The sequence below is a fragment of the Wyeomyia smithii genome, chromosome 1, assembly GCF_029784165.1.
Source record: "Wyeomyia smithii strain HCP4-BCI-WySm-NY-G18 chromosome 1, ASM2978416v1, whole genome shotgun sequence".
In the NCBI taxonomy this organism is placed as follows: Eukaryota; Metazoa; Arthropoda; class Insecta; order Diptera; family Culicidae; genus Wyeomyia; species Wyeomyia smithii.
In genome coordinates this window covers 25,372,996-25,394,260 of record NC_073694.1, presented here as the reverse complement: position 1 = coordinate 25,394,260, position 21,265 = coordinate 25,372,996, and the positions used below count along the sequence as shown (strand labels likewise).

Genomic DNA, 21,265 nt, shown 5'->3' with positions numbered 1-21,265 from the left:
AGTGTCCAGGGTCATTGTTTGGTTTCTATGCATCATCACGTTTACGGAAATATCCATATTGAATATTTTTCGGTCATTTCCGACTGTTGCCTATAAGTTGCCATTTAGTAATTCAAAATGGTGCCTGAGGTCAATTGTTAGCTCCTTGCATCATTCTGGTTCCAGAGATACTCATATTGGATAGTATTTGTTTATTTTAGGCTGTTTTTCACAAACCGGAAGTCGCCATCTTGGATTTCAAAATGGTATTTAGGATACTGGTTAAAGAAAAACTCATATTGGGTGATATTTGGTCACTTTGGACTGTTTTTCAGAAGCCGAAAGTTGTCATTTTGGACTTTAAAATTGTCTGTGAAATCAATTTCTGGCATCTGGGCGAGGTTCTGGTTCCGAAAACATTCATATTGAATGGTATTTGGTCATTTCCGGCTGTTTGCCAGACACCGGAAGTCACCATCTTAAAATTCAAGATTGTGTCTGTGATCAATTTTTAGCTTCTGTGCATCTTTCTGATTCCAGAAATACTAATATTTAATGGGAATCGTCCATTACAGGCTATTTTCCAGAAACCGAAAGTTGCCATCTTACAATTCAAAATGTTGTCTGAAGTCGATTTGTGGCTCCAGTGCATCATTACGGTTCCGGAAATACCCATATTGGGTGGTATTTGGTCATTTGCCGCTGTTTTTCCGACACCGGAAGTCGCCATTTTGGATTTCATAATGGCATTTGGAGACAATTTCTGGATTTTGAACGGCATACTGGTTAAAGAAAAGCTCATATTGGGTGGTATTTGGTCATTTTCTGCTGTTTTCAGAAACCGGAAGTCGCCATCTTAGAATTTAAAATGCTATCTGTGGTCGATTATGGAACATATTTTTTACCTCTAAAAACATTCACATGCCAAATTCGGTTTCATTTGCTTGGTTTGAGTTGTGCAGAAATTTATGTTTCATTTGTATGGGACCCCTCCCTTCCAGAAGAGGGAGGGGTCTCAAACTATCATAGGAACCTTTATCGGCACCAAAAACCCCTACATACAAATTTTCACGTCGATCGGTTCGGTAGTTTTCGGGCCTATATGGATCAGACAGACAAACAGACTTGACTGCATTTTTATATGTGAAAATTACAACATCAATATTTTAGAACCTAAAGAGTGAATATACATTTATTGGATTGAAGCATTCGTGTAAATCTATTTTTACAAATAAAAAATTGAATGAGAAAGGCTGGGTCTGACCGCTAGGTGGATTAATTTAGGTTTTCTCGAGGTTTTCGTTTCGAATTTGACTTCAGCGTTACAGCGAAGTAAAATAAATTCGGTTGAACCCGGATATTTCCAAAACAACGAGCATTGGTGGGTATGGATTTTTTCCGTTCCGGCATTCGGTATTGCAAATGTTCGGTGTTTCAGGAGTTTTATTGCCTGAGTTGGAGAAGTAAAAATCCACTGACCAGACTACGAGATGTGAAGAAACTCGGCCAAGTTGACTTGTCGTCCCGGAGATGTGTCGGAAGCACCTTTGAGCAGTCAACATTAGGGTTCGAAAGTGAGTAAAAAAACCTGAATTAATCCACCTAGCGGTCAGACCCAGCCTTTCTCATTCAAACTTATTATTTGTAAAAATAGATTTACTCGAACGCTTCAATCCAATAAATGTGTATTCACTTTTTGGGTTCTAAAATAATGATGTTGTAATAGAAGTATAAAATATGAAATTTGACGTAATGTTAATGCACAATAAATAGCGAAATAAAAGAAATGACTCTTAATTTCGAACAATTCAATCACGAGCGTTACCGGGAACATTCAAATGGTACGATACCACATTTGAATTATATTGTGGCCACATATATTGATCAAAGCAGGTATAGTTTTAAATAGCCTTTGAATTTCTTTTCTTTCCATAACTTTTGAACCAATTGTTATAAAGTTTGTTATTTGTGAGTTTGAGAGATGACTCGTTCGTATGAAACTAGTATTGTTCAAATAAGTCGTGTAATCTTTGAGATAATAGAATTTCGTTGTTTCATTAACAATTTAATACATAACGGTTGCTTAGTTCGATTATAATCAAATGAAATGGGAACGTATAGGGCGTGTTAAATCATAATTCATCAGTCAACCCTTAACTAGCCTGTTCATCTGATAATACAATTGATCAAATCGGTTGTGTACTTTCTGAGATAATGAAGTTTCGTGATTTTCACAATTCGGTACATTACAAACGAAGTTACAGTTCGATTACAGTTTAATTCAATAGGGTGTTACGAGTCAGCTAGATCTTTCATTAGGCGCTAATTTCGTGAAAATCGGTTCAGCCATCTCTAAGAAAAGTGAGTGAGTTTATGTATTCTTCGGAATATGTTTCTTTTCATAGCTAGATTTCACATTTTTAAACATACCAGGCAAAGTAACAGTCCGATTGCAAAAAAATCAATGGGGTCTTATGGGTTAACTAGACCTTTCATATGACACTGATTTTGTGGAAATCGGTCCAGCCATCTCTGAGAAAAGTGAGTGAAAATAACAATCTGCACACACACACACATACATGCAGAAAATGCTCAGCTCGTCGAACTGATTCGAGTGATATATGCCATTCGGCCCTTTGGAGCACTTTCATATCTTCGGTTTTGCAAGTGATTGCAAAATACCTTTCTAGGAGAAAGGCAAAAAGTTAACAAAATTATTAATTAGGAGTAAAATATCCGTGCTGAAGAAATAGCGAAATTGGAAAAATGACTTTGAATTTCGTACACTTCTATCACGAGCAATACCGGGAACGTACGAATAGCACAATACCAAATTTAAATTTTGTTGAGGCCATATGTTTTGATCACAGCAGTTACAGTTTTAAATAGTCTTTGAATTTTGCTTCTTTTCATAACTGTTGAACCACATATCAAATTGCTATGAAATTTCGTACTTGAGAGTTTGAGAGACAACCCGTTCAAATGACACTAGATATGTTCAAATAAATCGTGTGATCTTTGAGATAATAGACTTTCGTTGTTTTTATAATTTAATACATTACGGTTGGAATAAAAATACGATTATAGTCAAATAAAATGGGAACCTATAGGAAAGCCAAACTTTTCATTTGACACTAAGATTGTTGATAGTCCAGCCATTTTTGGGAAAACGAGTGAATTTGAAAAGTAACCGTTACATGTTTCTTTTCACAATTTTTGAACCACGTGTTTAATCACTATAAAATTCGTCAATTAACCCTTAACTAGCCCGCTCATTTGATACCAATATTGTTCAAATCGGTTGTGTACTTTCTGAGATAATGAAGTTTCGTGATTTTCATATTTAATACATTACAGACAAAGTAACAGACCGATTACATTGAAATTCAACAGGGTGTTATGAGGCAGCTAGACCTTTCATTTGACACTAATTTCGTGGAAATCGGTTCAGCCATCTCTGAGAAAATTGAGTGAGTTTAAATAGTCTTCGGAATATGTTTCTTTTCATAGCTGGATTTCACATTTTTAAACATAACAGGCAAAGTAATAGTCCGATTGCAAAACAAATCAATAGGGTCTTATGGGGCAGTTTGGCCTTCCATTTGACACTGATTTAATGAAAATCGGTACAGCCATCTCTGAGAAACATGAGTGAGATTAAACACTCTCCAGAACACGTTTCTTTAAATAACTTCTGAACCACACGTTCAATCTTCATGAAACTCAAAAGTTAAGGGTTTTTTAAGTAGCTCGTTCATTTAAAACCAATTTTGTTAAAATCGGTTCAGTAGTTTCTGAGATAATGATGTTTCGTGGTTTTCACATTTTTTAACATAACCTCTAAACTAAAAATCCGATTGCAATGAAATTCAATAGGGTCTTATGGGGCAACTAGACCTCTCATTTGCAATTAATTTAATGAAGATCGGTCCAGCCATCTCTGAGAAAATCGAGTGAGATTGGGAGAGCGTTACATACACACACACATACACACACACATACAGAAAATTCTCAGCTCGTCAAACTAAGTCGATTGATATACGAGATTCGACCCTTTGGAGCACTTTTATACCTTTGGTTTTTCCAGTGATTGCTATACCTTTCTAGGAGAAAGGCAAAAAGGGTTATTAATAGTTTTGTTTTATTTTGGTTCCTTTCCTGACAGAGTACAGTAGAATTTCAGTTTTATCACAATCAAAAAAACATCCTCCCGTGAATCCAACGAATAAACGATACATTTTTATTTTTTTTCGTTAGTTTTCACTGCTATGTAACAAAAAATGCTAAGCTCCATTATTTCTTCGAATCCAAAGTTTCGCTAGATTTACCGGAAAGTGTTATTTTGACTGTGATAGAATCGAAATCCCACTGTATTTACCACAAATAAACAGAACGAAGAATTGGAAAAAAAGTATGGTTTAGAAAGAAAACAGAAAAAAAGAAATAAACAGTAGAAAAATAGTTAAATTGCAATTAAAAAAGACAAAAGCGTGTAATAAAATGAGAACAAACAAAATGGAAAAATGAAAAGATATAAAACATGACAGAAACTAAAAATATAAAGCATGAAGAAAATGAAATAAAGAAATATCAATAAAATTTAAACAAAATAAAAAGAGCCGAGCTTGAATGAAGAAGAAAAATTAAAAACCAAACAATAACACTTGAAATGGTAACTGATGAATGAGATAAAACCAGGGGCTAGAAGTGGCTGTCAGCTTACATATAAAGCGAGCGTAACAAGAACCGCCGCCCTGCTGAATCATTGGTTCCTTGACGTTTCTTTTCACGCGCAATCACGAGTAGGGGAGACTGGTATAACCGTGGTTACATTTTCATATTTTCGAGTTTTTTTTTATGTTTCGGGTTCTTTCGCTAATTTTGCGATTTTTTATCGAATATACCGTTACTGTAACGCTTATCGTGTCATGTTGTGAAAGATGAAGTGCATTATTCTGTCCTGTGATAGTAACATGCATTTTTCATGAAGTAAATGTGGAGTTTCAACACACAAGTGAATAGTACAGCTTGTATCACATGTAAGCCCCACTAATAGATTGACATTTAAGATTTCCAACTGATCACAAAAGAAATCGTCGTTGGTGTCGAATTTTCTCCATTTCCAAGCGCAAGGATTTGTTCTCGCCACTTCTGCGAACAAAATATTTAGTGAACGGCGAGCGTAAGTTATTGCCGAGTGCAGTTCCGAGTTTGATGATTGCAGGTATCACCGAGTTGGATATGCTCGACGACAAAGATATCACCGGTTCGAATACCGGTAATAATTTTGTTATTACCGTATCCAAATCTTTATTTATAGTTAATTTAATTTAATAATATTCTAGGATTTCCAACATCTCAATAAAGGGTCAATCTCCCTTAATTAATATAAACAAACGACGCCATATTGTGTTACGGTAAAATCATTTGTCTTCAGGCCTCTGCCATGATGTATAGAGACATGGTGTAACGGTATGTCAAATGCAGAATCGGCCATATTGGAAACATGTTTGATTGCGAAGATGTTTGTTTATAAACAGCCTCTGGAAAAAAAATCCGTATCGTTGAATATATCATTAAGATGCATTTATATTGTAAATATAACAATTCTACATACCTTGCAATCAATATTAGTGCTTCTTAAAAGCTACTCTTGTCTAACATGCTCTGGAGAATTTTTAACTGCCACATTCGAGCCGCCCGTTATTGTAATGTCTGAATCTGGTTCACCAATTCCCGATTTTCTGGTAGTTTTTCTGTAACCAGGGTTTGCGACTCTTGAAGTAGGAATTCGTCAATGAGCAGCTCCAAAGGAAGTTGATTGTTATGTCCCAAGACAGCATCACTTTCACTTGAAAACCGTTGTCGTAGTTGGTTTGTATGTGTTCGAATGAGGCGCCCATTCTCAAGCAGCACAGTGTAGTTAACAGCACCCTTGCGCTCGATTATATGCCCAAAAATCCATTTGGTAGAATTGTTGTGATGAACCTGAGCGAAAACCAATGCTTCGGAATCGAAAGCTCTAGTCACCGCACCGTGTCGTTTGTTGAATTGAGCATTCTGTTTGTTGTTAATCATGGTTGGACTTGGAAGACACGGCTTTGACAGGTCCAAAGTTATCCGCAAAGGTCGATCTGAGAATAGATGTGCAGGAGTCTTGTTTTCAGGAACGTTTCTTTTTGGCATTGACCGATAATCTGAAAGAAACGTTTGTAGATGCTGAAACGTCACTGCCTTTTCCCTTTCGACAAGTTTCTTTAGTCCTCTTTTTAGAGTATCGACGAAGCGTTCAGCTTGTCCGTTTGATCGTCAGGCGCTGGATACCGCTTTCTTGACAGAAACGTTCAAACCGATCACTAACGAATTGCGTACCATTGTCAGATACAAGAGTTTGCGGGTTTCCGTATCTCGCGAATGTTTCTTGTAAAATTTCCAACGTCACAGTAGTGGTTGTGCTCCGGGTTCTGGAGATTTCCGGCCACATGGAATAAGCGTCGGCCATGATTCGAGTGAAGTCTTGCGAGGCGATTTTGCTGCAACTGCACAGAAACGACACTGGCGCACAAATGATTCAACTCCATCATCGATGTTGGGCCAGTAAACGTAGCTTCTTGCTAGTGATTTCATTCGATCGATTCCGGGATGTCCACGGTGAAGTAATCGAATAATACGCTTGCGAAATCGTACAGGCACTACAACACGATCGCAAAACATAACATCCTTGGGTAACTTGAAGACCATCTCGTCGGGAGAAGAACTGTTGAGCAGCGGGAGTACGGAGTTCGTTCGCAGTTTTTGGCCAGCCGTTATAGATGCAATTTATTTCGTTTTGGGTTTCCTTGGCGATCATATTCGATGTAACTGGCAAACTAGAGATCGCATCTTCGAGTATTGCTTTTACGTCAGTCTCCATTTGAAGTGCAGCAATCACATATTCCTCATCTGGCTTACTGTGACAGGTCATCAGCCGTGACAACAGGTCAGCGTGTCCAAAATTAGCGGTTGAAATGTATTGGATATCGAAATTGTAGAGCAACATCGTTAGCGCCCAACGCTGAAAACGATTGACTGTGTATATGGGAATTCCTTTTTTAATACCAAATATCTTGAGAAGTGACTTATGGTCAGTCTGTAGCATGAATTTACAACCAAATATCGAGCGCCTCCTTCTTAGTTTGACTATAATTCGTTTCCGCGGGCGTAAGCGACCTTGACGCGTATGCAATAGCTCTGAGGCGTCGTACACAAATTACGTAGCGCATGAAGGGGGAGGGGAGGCGGGTTGCGTCTGCGTTACTTATTGTTACGTAAGGGAAAGGGGGAGGGGTATTGGAGACAGCTACGTAACTGTAATGTTTGCTCGAATAGAAAATTTCGGAGGGGGGTCAGACTGCGTTAGCGTTACATAATTTGTGTGCGACGCCTAAAAGATTCATCAGGGAAGCGATGCAGAATTTCGGCGCTTAAGCCGTTCTTGGTGGTGACATTTCGGAAATAGCAACAGTTTTGGCTGGGTCTGGGCGGAGACCATGTTGGTCGACAATATGACTCAGAAACTTAATCTGCGGAAGAGAAAAAACAACATTTTTCGATACGCAGGTGGAATCCAAATTCTTGAATCCGCTGAAGTACACTGTTTAAACTGCAATCATGTTCTTCCTGAGTCCTTCCAGCGATCAATATACCGTCCAGGTATGGCTTCACACATGGTATTCCAGCAACCATACTATCGACTATTCTCTGAAACGCTCCAGGCGCAGATTTAACACCAGGTGGTAATCTATTATACTGGAACAAACCCTTGTGCGTGTTTATAGTGAGCAGCTTTCGAGATTCTTCTTCAACTTCGACTTGGAGATAGGCATCCGAAAAATCGATACAGGAGAAAAAACGGCAGCCGGCTAGTTCAGCGAAAATATCATCCGGATGCGGCAGTGGATGTCGATCTGACTCGAGTGCGCCATTGAGGCCGGTTGAGTAGTCACCACAAATGCGTACGGAGACATCGGATTTGCGAACCACGACTATAGGTGCAGCCCAATCGGAGAATTGGACTGGTGAGATGATGCCGTTGTCTTGAAGTCTCTGAAGCTCTGCGTCAACTTTCGGAAGGGCAGCGTAGGCAACAGGTCTCTTTGGGCAGTACACTGGTCATGCATCTGGCTTCAAGTAGATTGTCACTCTAGCTTGTTTGCAGCATCCGAGGGTTGACTGAAATAACTTCAGGATACTTAGCTTGCAACTTCTGCATTGTTACCTTAGAATGTTGCTGAATGGTGTTGACTAACGAACTGAAGGGAACCGATCAGAGATCGAACAGCTCAATTGTTTTCATCCCGAAAACGTTGAGATCCGGATTGTTTGCAACGAAGACTCGTCCTTCCTTCGTTCTGAACTCACTCACGATGTTGCTGCTGTCACCTGATGCGCTTACGGCTGCGATTTCCGTTTAATCGATGACAGGCTTACCTATCGATTTCCAAGTGAGCTTGGAGATGATGGCAGTGTCGGAAGCACAATCGAGTTGCAGCGTTGCTGCTGATCTGTTGATGGCAATCTTTATATACTTCCGCTTCTTTATAAGATCAACTCTCTTAACCGCAATACCCTTGGACTTATCATTGTCTTTAGGTTTCGGCTTGTCGATTTGCTTTGATGGCTTCTTTTCGGATAAAGAGCAGTACCCTTCCTTGTGGCCCTTTCGTTTGCATTTCGTACAGATATGCGGCTGGTAAGGACACTCCTTGACATAATGAAAATTCCCACAGAACCAGCAAGGTGTTTTTGGTGACTACTTCTCTTTTTTATCTGAAGCGTGATGACGAGAAATTGCGTTGACATGCGTTGGTCACTGGATAGTTTTTCAATCTGAAACGCTACACAATGTTTGTTGACCGAAGCTGCGTATGAACTAAGGGAAGACATCTGGCTTCTTACTCTTCTTCCTCACCCACCTCGATGATCCCTGTTGTTTTTTTCATAAGTGATGCCATTCCATTCCATTCATTTTCCGAGTGAAAATACTTGAATGTTATTAATGCTTTTTATCAGCATTATGCACAATTCCTCCTGCAGGCGATAGTTTAATCGTCTGGGGGTTACCGGAGAATCTGCATCTTGAATATCCTTAAAATCAAACGTGTCATCCATCAATGATTATGATTCATTGACCCTTTTGAATATGCCTGGTATGTTCCTAACTTAATCCAGAACGGACTCAAAAGTAGAAATAAGCTAACACTACACTATTTATTTCCGACAATGAGCAGCGGTGCTGTTCTTATGCTTCACGCAAAACCGTATTAACTCCTTGCGCACTTTTAGATCTTTTGGTAATTGGTATCAGTGATGATCCAAGTCGGATCTCTTATTACACCCGTATTTGTACGCTTTGTACTTTATTTCAAATGCTAACTTGAAAATATTTTATATTATAACAGATGACATCATGAAAAAACATAAATCAAAACAACGAAACATGTTGTGCAGCAACACTGCCAGCAAGCCTGATGATAAATTTTAAGGTGAAACGGGATTGTGGCCTTTTCCTATACAATTTTGAGGTTAGAGTTCTTTTTGCTTTTGTAGTTTGAGCGTAAAAATTCGGCTTCCACTAAATAAACAGCGCTCAAATTGCTACCTCAGGCATGCAACAGTTGTGAAAACAATTGATCAAAGTTTCATGTACGTAGTTTTCATAAATCAAGAAAAAATTAGATTGCAAAATTCGAGTTGATCGCGACCACGTCCCGTTTCACCTTAACGCACTCGGGGTTTTCAATTTCAACCAATCAGCGAGTGGTTCCCAAAGTGGATGCAAATCTATACCCAGTTGTCTCCCCTTAGCGTATAACGAAACATCATCGGCTTCGCTCTTGACGTATTGGAGACACTGATAGCGTGCGTTGAATTTCTTCAATTTCTTAACGGTGTCTTCAAATTAAAAATCACGGGGATGGCTTGGTAAAACAGTATTGACGTAGCGTTCGTGAAATTGATTGCCGATTTTCCTCAGAAGCAGTCTAACTTTAGCTTTGTCATCCAAATTCTTTCCATCCTCCTTAAACACGTCCTCATACCGTGCGTGCGTACCACGAATCTAAGGAAATACCGCCGTCTGGGTCGTAGTGAAATTCCTCGATTCCAGAGGAGAGTGACTCGATGATCTTCTCGCTACCAACGAGATTGGCGTTACCATGTTGAAGAGCTGCAATATGCTGTTGCTGGTTTGCAATGAGGTCCGTCAACCGGAGAATCGCGTCCTTCAGATCTTGATCGACCATTCTTTAATTCGTGACAGTTTGAGAGTTTCAGTGCGAACTTCAATTATCATTACAGGAACAAAGTTGCTTCAGGGAACAGCACTTTTCCTCGTCGCCTAAAAATGTAATGTTCTTTACAATAGAAGTAACTATGTATTTCGATCAGTTCGGTGGTTACGATGATAATGAGCAGAACTTTTCAATTTGTTGGCTTCGTACCATAGCTACAAATCATGGCCAACCTGGCAACATGCCTATGATGTTGTTATGCCTATGGTACACTCTCATCTTGGAGTGACACAGAAGCGAACACTCAAAGTTGATAACACTCTGTACCGTGCTGGATCGAAACCCGTACAGTATCGAAATCCGTACACCTTGATGTTTTTCTTCAGTTTTAAGCATTATAAAAGTGAAAATTCATATGATAGTTACATGTACATATCCGTTGAGTTGTTGGCCTTCTGTTAAATTAAACTATGGCCAGTAGGCCATGAAATAAAAATATTAAAAATGAAAAATCAATCGTGTATCGGTTTCAGTTGTCATTTCGTTGTATCGTTAGAGAATTTACTAAGGAAACGTTCTTCAGATAAAAACAATTTTCAAGTGGGATATAAGTGTTTTACTCTGTGAATCTTTTTAAAATTGATGGAAAAGGTAAGTCTTTGTCATTTTCGAGCTGTATGTTGTCTAATAAATAGTGTAAGTTGTATTTATTCAACAAAAACTGTGCCGTACGGATTTTGATTCTTGTTATTTGCTTGAATCGAAATACGTACAGCGTGTGTATCATGCATATATTGTTGAACTTTCTTCTGTTTTCAGCATATAATGGAAGGAAACAAGTATAAATATACGGCAAACAATTTTAAACGAGCAGTGACTGAGGTGCGCAAGGGAAAGTCGTACCGGGAAGCTTCGAGAGGTTCCGGCGTTCCGGTTACTACGAAACGCTACGAAAGTTGCACTATTTCAGCTGATATCAAAAATTAGAAAACCGTGTGAAACTTTAGAAGCCAGTTGATCCTCAATATATACTTATTCGGTAATTTAAAGATAAATTATAAATAAAAGATGTTCTTTTTTGTACTTCTTCATCTATACGGAGTTTGATTTATTGTCGTATGGACTTTGATCCAGTCTTTATCGCGTGTGTGCGGATTTCGATTCAAAAGTGTACGGGTTTTGATTCAGACAAAAAACTGTGTACGATTTTGATTCAAAACATGTTCTATTTAAAGATGATTTTTTCGAGTTTCGGAGTGATTTTAATCATTTTGCTGGAAAATAGTGATAAAATATAAGTAGACCTATAACTAAACATGTCAGTTCAAAGCAATATGTGATTTCTTGATTTTATATTGACTGTCGAAGATTATCATGTGCTTAGGTGTACGGATTTCGATCCAGCACGGTAGACTGAAGTTGTTTCCGCAAGGAATAAATTTCTACAAAGAACGCTTGCAATGCAGTTTTCCGATGCGATTTTAGTTGAATATAAACCATCAGGCATGGTTTCGCTGTTTCGGTAATAAATAAAAATAACAGTGTTTCTAGTGCTGGATGACTCGAATATTTTGTATTCAATTAAGATATAATTGGAAGTGGTGTCCTCCTTTTTTCGCTGGAAAGTAGGAAACTAATAAAAAAACTTATTTAATTATCTATAACATGAAACCAAATTTTGGAAAAAAAATCGACCAAAAAATTTCGAAAAAAGTTTTGCAACCTCTCGTGCTATAATAGTATCCTTATATTTTGACATGAAATCTTTAGTGTCAACGCCAACTAATCGCAATAGATATCTGTTTCATCCTCACATCCATCTCTCACGATAGGAAATTCTTTCTTGGTCCCATCGGAACCGGTTACTACGCATTTGGAAAAATCAACCTTCGCAAGGCTTTTCAACCAAATCTTTTCTCCAGCATTTAACAACTTGACGCATACTATCACTAGCGTCTTCAAGTTTTCCAAGTGTAGCACTGACATCAGGTGAGAGTACTGCAATGTCACCTTAATCGGACGACAGCCTACTATAATGAGCTTCTTCAAGTTCGGGCAGCTAACGCATATACTTTTGAACAAGGCGCCGAAATCAAGAACCCGACGAAAGTTAGAGCATTTCACTCTAAGCCGTGTTAAATTCTCTAGCATGCTGAAATTGTCAACCCATTTCAGCGCACTTTTATCAACACGGAGCACCATATCACGAAGATTTTTCAAGTAATACGAGTTGAAGTAACTCGGCGTCACTGCATGGCCACAATCAAATGATTCTAACTGTTCGCCCGGGTTTAGGACGAATGTCTCATGTGTGACGTCACGAGCCTTGAACACTTTTATATAAGGTACTGTTACAATCAATTTATGCCGGTCCGATCCATAGTTATAGCCCTTGAAGTCAAGAAGAGTCAAATTCTCCAAGTGAATTAGCGTCGAACCGCTGCCTAAACCAAGTGTACCAGCTAAACGCAATTCCTTAAGCGAAGACCAATTTATGGAGTCGCCGAAACTTCCATCCTCAAACACAAAATCATCTGCTTCTAGATGGGTAATTTTTCGACAATTGCGGCTTAAAGCTGCCAGAATGGTTTCGTCAACGTATTCAAACTCAACTTGCTCTAGATTTGGCATATTTACGAAGACTGAATTCCAATCCTGTTGCACTGTCAAGTTTCTCACACATTGTATGTTCAAACGCTTCAAGGAGTCGCGTTTTTGGGCTAAGAAGTTTCCTATTATATGATTTGCAGCAATTAAATCGAGCTGCTCTAATTTCGTACTATCTTTCAACTCCACTGCTAGTGAAAACTCGCTTTCAATAGGGAACTCGATAACATAAGGATACTCTTCCCGTAAGCGTACTATCATTGAAGTTGAAGACTAAATTAGGTGTCTCGAGAACTAATGCCACTGGAACTTGTGCGATATGGAGATATTCCTGAATATAAATAAAAATCTTCAGCTGTTGAGAACCAAATGTCTGCGCTATGGGACAACTGAATCCGTACTTGGAGTAGGATGTAGCTTTCAATCTAAGCTCTGTTATAGAACCAAACACTGCGGCATTCCGCTGCAAACAACCGACTAGCGACGTCATACAGCCAGTTAGATATACAGCTTTCAACGTGCATCGATTCCCAGCTTCCGCCAGGCACACGTCAACAGTTGTTACCGGATCCCAGCGATCTAAATCGAAGGCCCAATTGCGATAGTTACGTTGACTGTGACGCACAATGGATCGTATTTGGGGCGGTTTTCAATCTCGAACAAAACTTTCCCAAACAACGCCGGACAGGAGAAAAACGTCTCATTCCATCGGCGACACACGAGCGTACAGGCAAGGCGATCTTTAAATGCCAGCAGCCAAAAAATGCCTTCCAGTGGATCAAATGGAAGCAAACTCCAGTCCGGCATAATGAAGAAACTGCGGTAGTTATTCAGAAATTATTATAAAATTCACTCAAAAACGGTCTAACTACCTAATTACCTTTTGTTTAGAACTATTCAACGAATGTGCGTACTTTCTCCGAGCTATCTCGTGAAAAACTATCCTCATGCTCGCAAATGTCTCTCGATCTCAGAGAATTTTTTGCTAGGGTTAACAAAATGCCACTTCGTCTGGGTAAACAATGCGTCTTCTTACCTCCGCTAGTTTAAGTGAGGTTAGTAAGCGATCAAACTGTCAAATACATTTTTCACGCATGATTAAGAAGCTACGGTTTAAAAAAATTTCGTAAACAGCTTTAGTCACAGTTTTGGGGGTTCAAACCGTATCCCAAATATGTTAATAAATTTTGCAACTTTATACGCTCACTCGAAAAAAGCTTTAAATTAAAATGGCATCTTCAAAACAATTACAAATATCGACATAAATGGTCTGCTCTAAATTATTCATCTTATCTAATGGTCAATACTGACGTCAGTACAGAGGGAGTAAAAACTTACATACTTCCAGGGTAATCTCAAAATAACATACCATTAACTCCAACCTACGGCCAGGTAATTTTCTGTCGCTTGCTGGAAGTCTGCAGTGGTCTGCTAGGTGCGCAGTTAACCCCTCGACTCGGACTAACTTCCGGCAGCCGTCGTTTACCGTTGCTTGGTTGATTCTGTGTTGTACTCAGGCTAACACCATTAGCAGGGGAGACTAGGCGAATCTTTTTCACTCCGTGACTGACGTTGTCCACTGTTTCCGGTGGGCTTGCAGTTTCCGAGTATACAATTCGCTGCCGGACGTTTGGCGAGGGTGTTTTTGAACTGCTGGTGGGACGCGAAGTGTCTTTCATTTCTACATCTGACGATTGGTTATTGGGACGGCTACCCCTTCGGGGTAACGGAAGCAGATGCTTACTGTAGAGTTCGATTAACTCATCACGACTTAATTCCTCCAGGCGTGGAATGTGGAAGTGACGCTGAGGGTTGAAAACTGATAGAAAGCAATTCAATTTGTAACTGTTGTAATTTGAAACTACCTGATGAAATATTGCCAACAGCTGCTGCTTACTAAGCATGTGCGGATGAAGAATATCCATTGAAATAGAACTTCTCAGTTTGTTACTCTAATGGTATAAATTATCGAGAAGTTTAAATTTTTCTACCCGACTTATATCTTGTTTACAATCGGTTGACGTTTTGACACAGCCGGCTGTGGAACCTTACAAATGACGAACATCATTCTTCGTTCACGTCTGTCATTTTCCGTGCTTGTCCGTCAGCAAAAAAAAAAACAGCAAACGTCAACGGAACCGAATGCAGCTTGCCTGGCGGTCTTGGTGCGGTATTCCAAAACATCCTGTAATTATTTCGATCTTACAAACTGTTCCACCGAAAAGTTTTTGAATTCAGGACAGGACAACAGTACAGGATGTTTAAAAAGTAAGCTCAAATGGAGTGGCTAGTCGCTACAATTAGTAGAAAATTTGATTTTTTTTTGCACCCTGACAGATTCGACGAAAAAGAGAGCATCTCCGGTGTTCAACAGCTAAAGTCCTCAGTGCAGAAGGGCATCCGGAATAAACTGCTTGAGCAGTTTCCGCACATCGAGACCCACATTGACCAGGTGCTGCCGAAGAAGGACCAGTTTCGCATCGTAAAATGGTAACCTTTCCTTGCTGCTTTTTGATGACAAAAACAAATTAATTTTATTTACCATGTAGTCACGACCACATCGAGATCCTGGTGAGCAGTTCCGGCGACCAGCTGTTCTTTCGGCACCGGGAGGGCTCGTGGATGCCAACGTTGCGGCTGTTTCACAGGTTTCCCTTCTTCCTGCCGATGCAGCAGGTTGACAAGGGTGCCATCCGGTTCGTGCTGAGCGGAGCGAACATTATGTGCCCGGGGCTGACCTCACCGGGGGCCTGTATGACTCCGGTCGACAAAGGCACCGTGGTGGCGATTATGGCCGAGGGGAAAGAGCACGCACTGGCGATCGGACAGACGACACTTTCCACCGAAGATATGTGAGTGTTTTTTTTTTTAAACTTTCCTATTTCTGTGACACTTATTTTTTTTTTTTGTTCTAGTGCCAAAGTCAACAAGGGCGTGGGAGTGGAGAACTGTCACTACCTCAACGATGGTCTCTGGCAAATGAAACCGGTTAAGTAAAGGTCCACCACCATCCTATTCGGAGCTGTGTTCTCTTATAAATCTAAACAAGATATAAAATGTAAAATTTCCTACCAGGTAAGGTTTAATAAATTGATGTGCGCTTGATGCAAATGGTCACAGTCTTGTGATTATTCTACAACGCGTTAGACTTATCTGTCACAATGAAAAAGTCTATGCTGTTCCCATCGGAATCGGTCGCTTCGCAGCCGGAAAAACTAACAACCACAAGATTGTTCAACCGAATCATTTCTCCGACATTCAACAACTTGACGAATTGCATCTCTAGCGTCTCCAGCTTTTCCAGATGAACCAATGACCGCAGGTCAGAGTATTGCAATGTCACCACATTAAAACGATTGCTAAATATAGTGAGCTTCTCCAGATTCGGGCTGACTTCGGGCTAACGCATACGTTACCGAACAGGGCACTCAAATCAAGTCCCCAACAGGACTTAGAACATTTCACCGTAAGCTCTCTCAAGTTCCCAAGCATGTTTAAATTTCCAACCAATTCCAGCGCACTGCAGTTAGCGCCACTAACGTAGAGCACCAGCTCGGAAAGATTATTTAAGCAAACCGAGTTTAGAATACTCGAAGCCACTTTACTCCCAATTCCGATGGATCTCAACTCACCGCCCACTTTAGCTCGAATGTCTCGGGCGTAAAAGCTTTAAGCTCCTTCAATATAGGTGCCGTAACAACCAATCTATGTTGATACGACTCAAGTGAATTCCCTAAGCGAAAACCAATTTATGCAGTCACCGAAGCTTTCGTTGTTAAAAGCAAAAGCACTTAATTTCAGATGTGTAATCCAACGACAATTGCGACTCAAACCCAGCAGCATTGTCTCATCCGAGTACGCCAGCTCAACTTGCTCAATTGTAGCGATTTAGAGCGAATTTTTATTCTTCATTTAAAAATCGAAGAATAATGATATAAAGTTTTAAAAAATACGTTTTGCTCAGAAAATTACACTCTCTCGGAAATCGGAAATCCGTTAATAGCTAAATAACCCAATTGTTAGTCAAAATCTCGATCATCATGTGACAAGTTTCAGGAACTCATTTCAAAAAATCACACTCTTCAGGATCGGGCAAGTTCATCAAAGCAATGAAAAATTGTTTGTATGCTTTGGTTGGTGAAAATTTCCAAAAATCAATTTTATCATGTGTCCCGTTTTTTGAAACCATTTGTCCCGTTTTTATCCCGAGAAAATCTGGTCAGCCTAACGATAGCGCTTCTACATACTATGCTGCTATCTTAATGGTATCCTAGCAGGAAAAGATGTTACGTAGAGGAGCATCTGTCAATGATGTAACTCAAAAAATCCCACTATCTTCACATTTTCCTCAAGTTTTGAATAACTTGCGATACAGAAAAACAACCCTCACTATACCAAATGTTCGGACACCAATTTTCGGCTTTGGGGAGTCAGTTCTGACCTATGAACCTAATATCAGGGGGTATTTGAATAATTTTGCCCACGTGAATATGAAATATTCCATCTATTAGCACAGAAGTAAGTGGAATCCACTTGGCAGTAGCGTGTCGATTTTTTACAGTGTACAGTACAGCTGATACAAGTGATAAATGTTTATTTGTTTGTTTATTGTTTCTCGTCTTCGAATAAAAATCGTACAGACTAATCATAGCTTGTTCTAATTTCTAATTCTATTTTTAAAAGCCGTTTTCGTCATACCCAGTTCATGGAGGTCACTGACATCGTTATATGCTTTCAGACATGCATTATATGCACTATCACGTCCGTAACTAGTTCTTCGGAAAGGTAAATTAATCGTGGGATAACTTCGGAGGGCTCGCGGGGGTACATTAAAATTGATGTGTCTTAACAGTTCTGGACAGTCAATAACATTTTCTATTATGTCGAAAATAAACGTTCTCTGCAGCTTGATTCGACGGGCTGCGAGAGTTTCTAAATTAAGAAGCATGCAACGCGCGGTGTAGTCAGGTAAATTCATCGGATCATTCCACGGTAGTTGGCGTAAAGCATACCGAATGAACTGCTTTTGTATCCGCTCTAATTGCACGGCGTGCGCTAGTTGGTATGGTGCCCAGACTTGAACTGCATACTCAAGGATGCTCCGAACCAATGCACAGAAGAGGGTTTTAAGAGTGTATACATCAGTGAAATGGCGCGACTGGCTTCGAATGAGTCCGAGCACTGCAAACGCTTTGGCTGCAATGATTGAGACATGGTCATGAAATCGGAGTTTAGAGTCTATTGTGACTCCTAGATCGCGAACAGAAGTGACCCGCTCCAGGACGTTACCATCGATGTAATATGTATGGTTTACAGAGTCAGAGTGTCTTGTGAATGAGACAATTTTGCACTTCGCTGCGTTCATTTTCATGCCATTTTGTGAACACCATAGCGAAAGTTCGTTGATGTCGTCTTGCAAAGCCAGACAGTCCAGAGGTGCCGATACTACTCTATAGAATTTGAGGTCATCAGCAAACATCTGCTTCTGGGACTTCAGTCTAGTGCATATGTCGTTTACAAACAAGACAAATATAAGCGGACCCAGTACGCTTCCCTGTGGGACACCAGACGTGAGGACGAACTCTTTGGAACACACGGAGTTCACGCAGACTGAGGCTTTACGGGTAGTGAGGCATGAGTGTAGCCATTCGGTGATGTGCTCTGGAAACCCCATACGTTTAAGTTTTTCGATGGCATAATCGTGTGGTACAATATCAAAAGCCTTAGAGAAATCGACATAGACAGCATCGACTTGTTTTCTGTTCTCAATGTCAGGAAATAGTGCGTTTGTATAACTCATCAGGTTGGAGGTTGTGGACCTTTGTTGCACAAACCCGTGTTGGTATTCTGATATAAGCGGTCGTGCTACTCTATATAGCACGACATGAACTAGCGACTCGAATATCTTCGCAAGTGAGCATAGTATTGATATGCCACGATAATTGTTGACGTGGTGAATATTGCCAGTTTTGAGAATCGGTACAATGCGTGCGGTTTTCCAGACCGTTGGGAAGACCTTCGAAGAGAGCGATAAGTTGAAGAGGCATGAAACAGGATGAGCCAGTGATGCTGCGCAATTTTTGAGAAGTAGAGGCGGAAGCCCGTCCGCCCCAGCGCCTTTTGTGGTGTCGACATTTTCCAGTGCTTTTCGAACCTCTCCAATCGAAAACCTTATTTCTGGTAGACTTATGTCATACGAATTTACACTCTGGAAGCATTCGGGACGTATCGCAGGGGACGATGTACTATAGACACTTTGGAAGAAGTCGGAAAATAATTCAACAGCTTCATCAGCCGTATTTGAGGTTTTACTCGCATGTTGTAAACTGGACGGTATTCTAGGGCCAGCCTTAAGTGACTTTACATATTTCCAGAAAGAGGCCGGATTTTGCCTTAGGTTTTGTTGTACATTTTGCAAATACGCCCTGTGAGTATCAGCAAGAAGATTCTTATACGTAGCTTCCATATTCCGAAGTACCCTACGGTTTTCTTGGGTTTTCGACTTGAAGAAGCTTTTTCTCATTTTACGAAGCATGTTCCTTGAGTGGCGAAGTTCGGGAGTCCACCAAGACCTGCGAGTTGATGCGTGGGGCGCACGACGTACAAGCGGAACATGTGTGTTGATTACCTCAAACAGTTTATCATAGAAAGTAGACATATCCAAATCGACGGATTCGTTAACCAGATGCTGTTGCCAGTCGATAGAGGCAAGAGCATTATTCAGCACATCAAAATCGCACCGCCTGAAATTTAGCTCCACTTCGGCTGGTCGATTCGCAGCATTTAACACATCGCAACGAGCATCGAGCAATACAACGAATGGTCTATGATGACAATCAACTGGTAGCAGCGGGTGTGGGGGTTCGTCTACTTCGACTTCATCCGGCATGTTACTGAAGAGCAAGTCCAGCCAGCGCCCATTCACATTTGTGAGATTGTTCAATTGAACTAAACCACAGGCGAGTAGTGTTTCAGTAAGTACTATCTCTTGTTCAGACGATGCATTACTGGGCAAATAACCGTTCAGATCCGCGTCACATTGCCATCTTAGGTGTGGGAGGTTGTAGTCCCCTAGCACCATTATAACGTCAGTATTGTCGACCTGATCAGACATTGCCCCGATTGCTGCAGAGTGAGCAGCGTACACATCAGCACTGGAATTTGGCCGTAAGTATATACAGCAGATGTAAAGTGAGCGACTTGGAAGGTGGACCCTAACAGCAACCTGCTCAAGATGGCTACTGTTCGGCAGTGAGATCAAAGTGCTTGTGATGTTATTTTTGATTGCAATAAGCACACCACCACCCCTCGATAGTTCACTGGTACGCTCACTGCGGTCACATCTAAATAAGGAGTAGTCGGATGACAACTCCGAATCAATGATGTCAGGTCGTAGCCAGGTTTCAGTGAAGACTAGGACATCGTAGTCACAACTGGAAAGCAACAGTCTCAGCTCGTTTGTTTTGGTACGTAGGCCCCGCACGTTCTGGTAGTACACAGTCAGATAATTTTTTACGGTGGTACTCTGTGATCTGGAAGCGTAGTGCGGATCAGTAGTGCATGCGGAAGAAACGGAAGTGTACTTGCCGTGACTAACATTTTGGAAGCCCCGTTCCCCGCTACCACACGCAGGACCGGGACGACTGTTGAGCGCTGGCGGCAGTGGCACGACTGCGGTGGGGGGTTCGAAGGATTCCACAATGCTAGAGTCGTTGCGTCCCGGAGTTGTCAGCGAGTCGACCGTAGAACGCTGGTGTTGGAGACTGGTGGCCGAGGGTCAAGTTCTAGCGGGCTGGAAGCGCAGTGCTGATGAAAATGATTACCGTAAAAAGATTTGTACTTGCCATTGATGAGTTCTTGGAAGCCCCATTTCCCACTACCACACGCAGGACCGGGACGACTGTTGAGCGCTGGCGGCAGTGGCTCGACTGCGGTGGAGGGGTCTGGGGCTACCATAATTCGAGAGTCGGTGCGTCCCAGTGGCCAGAGGACTGTGGTTGTAGCTGGTGAAAAATCGGTTGATGCGTTGGTCTTCGTGTCTACGAGGTTTCTATTTGCGAAGAGCCTACTTCCGTGCTGGGGGGCAAGAGATCGCTTGTTGGGGTTACCTCTATGCGGGGAGCATTCGGTGTCTTTTCTTGAATTTGTGGTGCCCAGAAGTTTTTTGCATTAGTGCCGTCGAACTCCCGGAACACAACGCCACGTGGCCAGGTTTCCACGTCAAGCGCGATATCGCGGTATTTTTTGTCCATTCCAACTTTGAAGGATATGAAGTTCATCGTGCTCAAGTCGGCGTTCCTTTTCAACAAAGGAATTACTTTAATTTGCTCGTTGCACTGTAGACTCTCTTTAGCGAGCTCGACAATAGCTTCAGTTTTGACACTGGGATGAATTCTCGACAAATATAA

The 21,265-nt window shown here is 40.9% G+C and overlaps 3 protein-coding genes across 3 annotated transcripts; 1 reads left to right on the top strand and 2 right to left on the bottom strand.

The window, feature by feature from the left end:
- Nucleotides 1-7,442: 7,442 nt before the first annotated feature.
- Nucleotides 7,443-10,262, bottom strand: LOC129716646 (uncharacterized protein K02A2.6-like). The gene is made up of 4 exons (XM_055666481.1): nt 10,059-10,262; nt 8,449-8,722; nt 7,612-8,003; nt 7,443-7,541 (listed from the first exon to the last, which is right to left on the bottom strand). The coding sequence occupies exons 1-4, from the start codon at nt 10,260-10,262 to the stop codon at nt 7,443-7,445; spliced, it is 969 nt and encodes a 322-aa protein (XP_055522456.1).
- A 3,864-nt stretch (nt 10,263-14,126) lies between these two features.
- Nucleotides 14,127-16,562, bottom strand: LOC129718107 (uncharacterized). Its single transcript, XM_055668527.1, has 2 exons — nt 14,723-16,562; nt 14,127-14,662 (listed from the first exon to the last, which is right to left on the bottom strand). The coding sequence occupies exons 1-2, from the start codon at nt 14,780-14,782 to the stop codon at nt 14,240-14,242; spliced, it is 483 nt and encodes a 160-aa protein (XP_055524502.1). The 5' UTR covers nt 14,783-16,562; the 3' UTR covers nt 14,127-14,239.
- Nucleotides 14,963-15,968, top strand: LOC129718106 (malignant T-cell-amplified sequence 1 homolog). Its single transcript, XM_055668526.1, has 4 exons — nt 14,963-15,125; nt 15,195-15,347; nt 15,407-15,709; nt 15,773-15,968. Exons 1-4 carry the CDS (start codon nt 15,115-15,117, stop codon nt 15,852-15,854), a joined length of 549 nt encoding a protein of 182 aa, XP_055524501.1. The 5' UTR covers nt 14,963-15,114; the 3' UTR covers nt 15,855-15,968.
- Nucleotides 16,563-21,265: the final 4,703 nt, after the last annotated feature.

Coding starts and splice junctions, on each gene's coding strand:
- LOC129716646 (XM_055666481.1), bottom strand. CDS start 10,262: ATGGTCGATCAAGATCTGAAGGACGCGATTCTCCGGTTGACGGACCTC. Junction 8,004..8,448: donor GCTCACTTGGAAATCGATAG/GTAAGCCTGTCA, acceptor CTGCACCTATAG/TCGTGGTTCGCAAATCCGAT. Junction 7,542..7,611: donor ATGATTGCAGTTTAAACAGT/GTACTTCAGCGG, acceptor TCTCTTCCGCAG/ATTAAGTTTCTGAGTCATAT.
- LOC129718106 (XM_055668526.1), top strand. Junction 15,348..15,406: donor CAGTTTCGCATCGTAAAATG/GTAACCTTTCCT, acceptor TTTACCATGTAG/TCACGACCACATCGAGATCC. Junction 15,710..15,772: donor ACACTTTCCACCGAAGATAT/GTGAGTGTTTTT, acceptor TTTTTGTTCTAG/TGCCAAAGTCAACAAGGGCG.
- LOC129718107 (XM_055668527.1), bottom strand. CDS start 14,782: ATGGATATTCTTCATCCGCACATGCTTAGTAAGCAGCAGCTGTTGGCA. Junction 14,663..14,722: donor TGTTGGCAATATTTCATCAG/GTAGTTTCAAAT, acceptor TTCAACCCTCAG/CGTCACTTCCACATTCCACG.